The sequence below is a fragment of the Asparagus officinalis genome, chromosome 9, assembly GCF_001876935.1.
Source record: "Asparagus officinalis chromosome 9, Aspof.V1, whole genome shotgun sequence".
NCBI classification, from domain to species: Eukaryota; Viridiplantae; Streptophyta; class Magnoliopsida; order Asparagales; family Asparagaceae; genus Asparagus; species Asparagus officinalis.
In genome coordinates, this window is record NC_033802.1 from 67,855,401 (window position 1) to 67,865,352 (window position 9,952).

The window sequence follows — 9,952 nt, forward strand, 5'->3', positions numbered from 1 at the left end:
ACAATATACACATGGACGTGGACAGAGTGCAATCTGAAATTCTGTTTCCTATGTTTCTCTCTCTGTATGTATTTATGTATATGTGCATGTGTGTACATATCGGGTAGGGTTACGATACACGCAAGGTGTAACTTAGTTACACACACTTTGAAAAATACATCTTTGCCTATCTATATTGAAAATCTTAACTGTTTTTATTGTTAAGTACATGTCATTAAATCTAAGTGGATCAAAGATCACGTGGCTTGGACTTTTCTATAGTTCAAGCAACTCAAAGTAACCGACATGTGAGACCATTACAGACTGTTCATTTCTGGGTCATTAAATGTATAAACTATAAATATTGAATTTATGAAGATTTTTGCATGCAGTTTTGGATGCATAGATCTCAATGAACGGTGTGGATCATTAATATCAATGGGCGAACATGTACCTTTACATATATATATATATTTATTTATTTATATTTATATTTATATATATATGTGTGTGTGTGTGCGCGCGCGCGCGTAGAGTATCCAACATATGGATACTGTCAATTCATTTCTAAAATTTGGATTTCCATATTGAAAATCTTTACAGTGAGATGTGTTCTACATCAACTACATTGAAGTACAATTGCAACGAATTTCATTGTCTTACAGTGTATCTTATGCCATGAAAATTGACATTTCAGAAATTTCATAAAGTAGCTTAATCTTTTGGCCCATGATCCCTTGATACATGAGTAAACACAAGCCCTTTATAATTTTATTTTTGCTTGGTCCATGTGTGTTACAGCAGCCCACACGGATTTTCAATTTAGAAATTCAAACCGTAGAAATGAATTGATATCATCCTCATCTTGGATACTATTAATAGCAGCCTAGCTTAACGATATATGTTTATATGTGTATATGCGTATGTATATGCATACATATAAAGTATATATGAATGAGAAGAATTTTGATATTTTAGAAAACTTGGGAATTATAGATTATGAGCTTCTTTAGGTAGATGACAGCACATCACTTGTCGACAAGTAATTATCGAGAGCATATGATGCTTTGAGAACTATTTGGCATTGGATTCATTTTTGTATGCATAATATTGCCTCATAGATTTTTTCCCTGGCATGCCTGATTTCGCTATATAACTGGCAAGACAACATGACCCTTGTAAAGGTTGATGAGGCTACATTAAGGTCTTCTTTAGAAAAAGGTTGAACATGAACTACATGGTTTTCTTCTCACCTTAACCTGATAAAAAATAGCACATTTTAGGAGGATTAACCCTTCCTTAACCCGACTAACAAAAAAATTGATGGGAGGATTTAGACGACCCCCTTTCAGAAGGGTAAAATGGTGTGCCCCTCTAGAAAGTCTGATATATTCTTCTCCATTGATGAATTTAGAGGTAATTTTTCTGATCACATAAAAAGTTGTTTATAGCCCTCATCTTAATCTGTTGTCAAACAATGCATAAGCCTTTAATTGTTATTTTGATGCCATCCTGCATTGTGGTACTTTATTTCACGCGCTAATTAAGTATGCTGTCACATTAAATATTTTCTGATGCCATAAATTTGAAGGGTAACATGTTTGGCCTTAACTTGTCATCTCTTCAGGTTTTCTTAACTTCGTGCCCCAAGGACATTTAAGATATTCATTGATCCTATATGTACTTTTATTACGTTTATTGTACCTGTTTTTGGAGTTTGTGTTCAGAGTCTCAGACACTAAAATCAACATTAAGATTAAAGGTTTAGGTTTATTATTATTTTTTGATGTTCAGGACTTGGATTAATAGATTGAGATTATGGTTAGAATTTCTAACCAAAATATTTAGTGCTGAAATGGACACATCAACGGGGCCAATGCATGTTTCGCATGGAAATTTCTTTTTGTCCTTTTTTTGACTGGTATATTTGGTCATTTGTCGGGGAACTAGAAAAAATATTGCTTCACCAATAAGGAAAAACTCTTTTCAAGCTGCAACACACACTGAGAATCCTTTTATTTATAGATCTTATCCTTTCATATTGAAGTTACAGACTCCACCTAGTCTGCAATGATCTGGGAGCACCCCAGTTATCATAGAATGTTGAGTATATCTAATTAGCTCCCAACAAAATGGAACAATAATAACAACATTTGTAGGCTGTCCTTTTCAATCACTTCAAGCAGTGTCATTAGTTGCATATTGTTCATGGCTTTGCACAGCAGGTCCCGTAGAACAGTGTTTCTTTCATCTGAACCTTATGCATTGAATATTAAGTGTATCCTATGAGTTAATCTATGCAGATACTATTACTTTGTATTCTGTACTTTATTCTCTTTTCAGTTCTGCGGTAAGATTAATCAAGACCTTATATTCATATTTAGGTGCTTCCGACATACATATTTTGTCATGGTGTATGATTAGGCATTATGAAAACTCTCGTACTTCTTGGTTCTTTCATTTTCTCTTTTCCCTATCTGTCTTTATTATAGTGTGTTTCTTGATTTATATAGGACAAATTAGAAATTCTTTGTGTGTGAACGTGTACACAAGTCAACTTTTATAACAATAACATCGGTAGGTTGGGGTTCCTTTGGAGTTCATGAGTTCGAATTTGAGGCGAGGGGAAAATCTTCCCTAGATTGGGTTTCTATTTGGTTGGAGGATAAAGGAAGGGATGGTTTCCCCTTTAATTTGGAGGTCAACTGGTATCAGACTGCGAAATTGGAGTCAATTACATGGATTCTTTGGATGGACTTGTGAAGATCAATGGAGTAGTATAATTTATCAGGTTTTCATTCATAAAATGTATGCACTTAGCTGGGAATTTAGATTCACTGCTAAAGAAAGGAGATGGCATTTGTAGGAGCACATGAATGAACTGCGGTGGTTCACTTGGAGTCTAGATGAGAAGGATATTATGCAGTAGGCTAGAAAAAGAACACAGGTTTGTGACTTATAAATTTGTTCCTTGAATTCCTCCTCTTTATATAGCAATTGAGTCCTCTTTAGCCTGGTAATCACCTAACTTTAAGGCCACTAGATACTGCAAGTGTTAGCTTGAGCTGGTGGTCTGTTATCTGCGCTGAAATGTCATTCATGCTTTGAGTTCCATTATCATTTTTCTGCAATATTTCTTTACTTCTGTTATCATTTATCTTCGATTTTTCTTACTAACTAGGCATCATTGTCGTTGTATACAGAACTATATGATTTTCTAGTTTTTGACTTAGTTATAACTTATGTTTACACAATGCCGGCATGTGTAATAGAATCTTTGTTTCTTCTATACTTAGCCTGGTGTTTTAGCCTGGTGTTGTGGATGACCTATACTCTTATACTTATTGAGGAGTGGTGAGAGTAATGAAGGCTAAAGGTGAAGCCTAGGCCGCGAGGTCCTGTTTCGCCTGAGTCGTAGATGAAACATACTTGCTTGAATGACTTAATCAGTTAAGCATCAACAAAATTGTGAAATTTCAGATATAAACAGAAGAAGATAAGAGCATGTAACATAAAATACCAAAAATAAAAATAAGCAGAACCTTTTCCTGTCATGCCGATGGTTGTCTAGGTCGTCGGTATTCTAGTGGCCTTTGATGAGAGGAAAGAAGAATAGAGTGCAATTAGGGAGAAGAGAAAGAACTGGCTGTTATTTTGCCCACATTGTCCATATAACTGTCTGATGTTATCACCCTGATTTGTTCCTTCTTATCATTTTCTCTTTTTTCTGTGCATCCTAGGTGATACAAATTAAACTTGTCTATTGATAAACAGTCAATAAGCAGAAGCCACCCTTGCAATTTAATCTAAGTGAACCCTTGCAATTTAATCTAAGTGAACCCTTGCAATTTAATCTAAGTGAAAATCTTTGGCGCGTTGTGTGGACAACTATGGTCATAAAGGCTTGTTTAGTAAGCTGTGGTGCCTGGTTATGTTACAAATTACCATGTGGCAAATCTTATATTTGCCTTGCCTAGGTTCTAAACCCTTTATATTATCGGGCGTGATATCTAAAAGTGTCAAGGGGCCGTTTTAGATGGATTTTGGACATCTTTTTATAGATAAATTTCAGAAAAGCCCCCAAAACTTTGGGCATTTCTCACAGAATCCTCTGAAAACTTTGTTTATTCCACTCTAGATGGATTTTTGACATCTTTTTATAGGATAAATATCAGAATCGCTCCCAAAACTTTGGGCGTTTCCCACATAACCCTCTGGAAACTTTGTTTATTCCACTAAACCCCAAAATCTTCTCACTAGTCTAATCCCTCGAACTTTGGGCTGTCTCAAATAAGGCCCCTAAAACTTTAACTTTTACCAATAAAACTCCCAACTACATTACTATTTGACGTTTAATTACATAAATACCCTCAATGAAAACCCCCAATATTCTGTTAGTAGCAAAAAACAATCTGTTCAATTGAATGAGTTTGGATGATTAAACCATTTTGAAAAACCTAAAATTTCATAATTTCCTAACATTAGAAGCAAAGATTTAGTAGAGAATGGATGAGATTTGCAATTTTTAAACAGGAAAAGCAAAACCAAGGACTGGGAGCTCCAACCTTCACCTGACCTGAGCACCAGGAAGAAGCTGGGCAATTCGTGGGAAAGGGTATTTTTTGACCAAAATATAAAAATAAGGACATATAGGGGACCTTTTCACTGGGGATATTTTGGTCAATTGAAGTTACGTGCTTGGCTAGTGCATGGGTTAAATCTGACAGTGTTAGCTTGAGGGGTTCTTGGGAAAAATTTTGGGGATTTAGTGGAATAAACAAAGGCAGGGGGCTTTTTTAATAACAGCCGAAGTCCTTGGAAGTTTTGTGAAATGTATCTTATTTATATTCAGTTTCTTAGGTTCTTTTCTTTGGCTGAGAGTTGTAAAAACTTACGAGTTTATACTTCAGTATTATTTAGCTGTTTAGGCTATATCACATATTGTGAGATCCATTATTTTGCAGCATTAGAGAATAATTCTTTAATATTTTGCAGAGGTTTCAAGACATGGACGAGAAATTGGAGGTTTAGATTCTAATACCAAGCTTTCAAGGAAACCAAGTAAAAAAATAACAGGGCCTATTAGTTCAGCAACTTCTAATGAAGGAGCTTCAACATCCGGAGTTGCATCTCTGACAGCTTCTGGGGTTCTATCAGGGTCCGGAGTTCTAAATGCAAGATCAGGGAGCACAACATCCTCTGGATTGCTTTCTCAAATGGTTTCATCAGTCAGTGCTGATGTGGCGAGGGAATATCTTGAAAAAGTGGCAGATCTGTTACTAGTGTTTGCCCAAGCAGACACTATTGTGAAGTCGTACATGTGCAGCCAAAGCTTGCTTGGTCGTCTTTTCCAAATGTTCAATAGGATAGAGCCTCCGATTCTTCTTAAGGTACACTTCTTATTGTCAAGGCAGTGAATACATTAATTCTTTTCTCCTGTTTATCATACTCATTCTAACTTCTGGCTCCTATTCTCTGTTTATAAATGTAGATTCTTAAATGTATCAATCATTTGTCAACCGACCCAAATTGTTTAGAAAATCTACAGCGCGCGGATGCAATTAAACATTTGATTCCAAATCTTGAGCTTCATGATGGTGCACTTGTATCTCAAATACATAATGAAGTGAGTGCCCTTTTCTCTGCCGATTAATGTTTCAGAATTTTGAAATAATTGAATTCTATGCTAAATTTGTTTCCTCCAGTTCATCATCTGTTTCTGTAAGTTTCATTTATTTCTTAAATTTATCGATATATGTACGATAATTAAATGAGACAATTGAACTACAGTTTTCACTTATTTTTCACTTCATAGTCTTGCATTGTTTTATCTCACCCCTGGAAGCTAAATTAGTGATCCCCATTGTTAGTTCATAGATTATTAATTTATTAATCATTAATAAATATGATTTAGAATATCAATGTTTTCTATAAAAAACAAAAACAAGGAGTACCTTCCAAGTATCACCAAGTTACAACTATTCGATATGAGTATTTAATATAAATATAAATCACAAGTACCTTTTTCTTCCAGTCCCCGTGCAACAAAGGTGGAAACAACTCTTGTGCATACACTTTTATAGTGAAGTGACGGGGACCAAAATTTGTCACTCTTGTTTACATACTTTATTGCGAATGATGGACCAAAATTTGTCACTCTCAGACATAGCTCACATAGTTCAAAAATTTTAATGCGAATTTGTGAAAGAGAATACAGTAATATATAGACACTTTTTAGCGAATGATGGACCAAAATTTGTCACTCTCAGACATAGCTCACATAGTTCCAAAATTTTAATGCGAATTTGTGACAGAGAATACGGTAATAAGTGTTTAGAAACATTTTATTGTTGGACCAAATTGGTTTCTAGAGTCTTTTAACCTTCTTGTCTGAGCTTAGGTAAGAAGTTTATTAGAGAATGGATGATCTATCTTGAAATGCAATGTGATTATGATATGAACCCTATAGATAAATAAATCTGGGATGCCTTCACATATTAGACAATAATCAGATACAAGTAGTTCATGAAAAGATCCTCAAGAGTATCGTAAATTAATTCCAGAGTCGGCTCAAATTACCTTCTATGAAGAAATATAGAAAATTGATTAATTATTTCCGTAAACTTATAGAACATGCATAAGAGAGGACAATGAATGGTGCTCAGGGGTGAGATTAGCTTTACCTGTTTACAGACATAAATGCACATACACCCTACGCATACATCCATACAATGCATGTCAGTATGTATTAGATAACTATAGTGACAGTCATGCCTCGGGTAAATCTTTCATCCATATATGAAAGCGTCGCAAAGTGAATGATGCAACTTTATATCCATGGAACCGAAGTCATTTTGTAATTGGCAGCTGAATCAGTAGAAAGGTTCCTTTCACAGGCTAATATTAAATTTACGTTGGTCATGAAGAACCAGTACAGTTTTTCACATATTAATTTGGTCCAACTATTCTAGTTTTTGTTACCATCTTTTAATTTTCTTTAATTGCATAAAAATGGAAAAAGGCATATAAGATTGAGTAGACAGCAGTATTCGTTTTATCCTATAGTTACCTTGTTCCTTTTAGTGCAAAGTCTGGGCGGATAACTTACCTCTGGTTTTTTTGTTGTTTTAGGTCCTCAATGCGCTTTTCAACCTTTGCAAGATCAACAAGCGCAGACAAGAACAAGCAGCTGAGAATGGAATTATACCACACTTGATGAATTTCATCATGTCAGATTCACCTTTAAAGCAGTATGCATTGCCTTTACTTTGTGATATGGCCCATGCTTCTCGTAATTCCAGGGAGCAATTAAGGGCTCATGGAGGACTAGATGTGTACCTGAATCTCTTGGAGGATGAAGCCTGGGCTGGGACTGCATTAGATTCTCTTGCAGTATGTTTGGCTCATGATAATGATCACAGGAAAGTGGAGCAAGCATTGCTTAAGAAGGAAGCCATTCAGAAATTAGTCAAGTTCTTCCAGTGCTGCCCTGAACAATATTTTGTCAACATATTGGAGCCTTTCTTGAAGATAATAACGTACAATCTATATTTTACTCTCCTTTTCTATTTCCATTTTTTTTTTGGTTATTGTGACTGTTTTCATGTGTAAATTTCAGGAAATCATCCCGAATAAATACTGCCATGGCTGTCAATGGTCTAACTACTTTGCTCATTGCAAGGCTCGACCATCAAGATGCTATTGCACGACTTAATCTGCTGAAACTAATAAGGGTGAGTCGACTGTTTTCTTTGTGGATTATAGTTTTGCGTTTTTTGCATGGGTGCAAATGGAAATCTGTTTTTTCTTGTTCAGTTGTTTTATTCTATTTTATCTAATTACTGATATTATTCTACTGCAGGCTGTCTACGAGCATCATCCTCGACCAAAGCAGCTCATAGTAGAGAATGACCTCCCACATAAACTCCAGAACTTGATTGAAGAACGAAGAGATGGGCAGCGTTCTGGAGGTCAAGTCTTGGTGAAACAAATGGCAACTGCCCTACTCAAAGCACTTCACATCAACACTGTTTTGTAATTCGAGCCATTTATTTGTTCCATCTTCCTGTGTATTTTCTTCTAGCAATGTATATTTATTTCCCAAAGAAAATGTAATTATTCTTCCCCCTTTTCTGTTTTTCCCCCTTGTGTTCTCTGTTGTAAGCCTGCAGGGCGGGTTTTGTGTGGCCACATTTTGTAAAGTTGCCCAATTTAATTGAACTGACTGTTTAGGTAAAAGTTTGATGAGTAAAACTGTAAAGCTGTGACCCGTTAAGCTGAATTGATTGTTTAGGTTAATTAGGAAAAAAAAATTGTAAAGTTTGTCATTGTTACAATGGCGTCTCCTTTTGATCTTATATAAGAACTGAAAAATGCTTACACTGAGGAGGACTTCCTGAGGAAGGATTGAGTACGGGACTAAATCTACTATTCCAGAATGCTGGCTCTGCAGATCAGCGACAGATAAGAACAGGTGATGGTGGAGTTTTCTATTTTTGTACATGATACCACTGATGTTCATCGAGAAACGGGACACTATGCCGCAGGTATCCTTTCTTGATCTTATCTGTCAAGTTTTTTTGCCCCGTGAAAAATGATAAGACGGTAGTTTATATGCCGTCATTATTTACTTGAGTGAATTCTACTTGTGAGTAGCAGTATAATAGATGAAAGTGATTAGGTGAATTTCTTTTTCTTTCATTATATGACATTGCGATACCATAATTACAAGAGTCTACAGGAATGTGTACATATTCTTTGTCAATTTATTTAATGTCAGACTCATTACAAGTTAATGTGTACAAACCAGAAATATCTCTGTGGCTGAAGCGAATACGGGGTTCAACAAACTAGGTCTGGGGCGTTATAAAGGATGTTTCGCCAAATGAGAAATGAAAATTAGTTTGGCGGAGGTGGCACCTGTATATCTCGTTAGCTACAGCAAATGCAGTAGAAATTTTTGGTTGGCTTATAAGGTATTTCTACACTAAACTTTTCTAGTTTTAGCTGAAGTCTAGCTCAAGACCTTATATTTAGTTAGATACTCTTACCATACTGACTGTCTTACTTGATTATGTAGTACTACCTTGCATGACTAGGAGTCATGATGGTACTTGAATCCAAGTTGTTGGTTCTCACTCTTTTACCCTGGGTGAAATTTTGGTAGTTATTACTCTTGGGGTGAAATGAATTAAGTGAAAGAGTTTCAAAAAATTCATCCAAGGAGCCTTTCTTCCGAAATTAAACTACAACGGTAACAAGTTCTAGCATGTGGTACTATAGGTGTCTATGTGCGGTGATAACCCATGAAGTATTCTATTAATATAGCACTTCAGTCAAGATGTTTGGAATGCAACGAAACAAGCAAGGTCATGGAGAATTTTATCTGACTTGATGCTTGCAACGTAATATTTTATGTATACTCAGACGTCACATTAATGATGAAAGGTATTAATCAACAATAGTTATCTCCCTCCCAGATCACCAGCGATGTCTTTCTCCTTTTATTCTTCCTCCTCCTATCACATTCTGTTCCCTCTGCAGTGACCATAAACTCATCTTCTGACTTCAGTGGACCTCTTCCTTTTCATCTTGAAACTGGGTCAATGTTTAGTTTGTCTCGTTGCTTTCATTTAAACATTTATTTGCTTTCAACTAATTTTTAGTGCTGTCATTAAAAATTTACAGGTACATAAATGTTGATGGTGTGAATGATGTGGAGCTGTTCTATTACTTTATACAGTCAGAGCAACCCGATAGAGGACCCTGTTGTTGTTTGGCTCACTGGAGTCCCTGGTTGCTCAGCACTACGCAGTCTGGCATTTGAAATTGGTAACTGTTATCTTTTCTCTGGCATTTGAAATTTGCATACTTGGTCGAAACAAATGTGCTTGATCAGTGGGCTCGGCTGTAAGGTCGGGTTAATTGCACGTAGACCCCCCCCCTCTTAGTATTGCAGTTTTGAAGTTAACAT

The 9,952-nt window shown here is 35.9% G+C and overlaps 1 protein-coding gene across 3 annotated transcripts in view; it reads left to right on the forward strand.

The window, feature by feature from the left end:
- LOC109824203 (MAP3K epsilon protein kinase 1-like) overlaps positions 1-8,291 on the forward strand; it is a 27,918-nt gene extending 19,627 nt beyond the window's left edge. For all 3 annotated transcript variants that reach the window (XM_020390737.1, XM_020390736.1, XM_020390735.1), the window contains 5 exons: positions 4,975-5,369; positions 5,471-5,605; positions 7,111-7,517; positions 7,598-7,712; positions 7,841-8,291. In XM_020390737.1, coding sequence (XP_020246326.1) covers positions 4,975-5,369; positions 5,471-5,605; positions 7,111-7,517; positions 7,598-7,712; positions 7,841-8,017 — 1,229 coding nt within the window. In that variant the 3' untranslated portion in view covers positions 8,018-8,291. The remainder of the gene's footprint in view (positions 1-4,974; positions 5,370-5,470; positions 5,606-7,110; positions 7,518-7,597; positions 7,713-7,840) is intronic.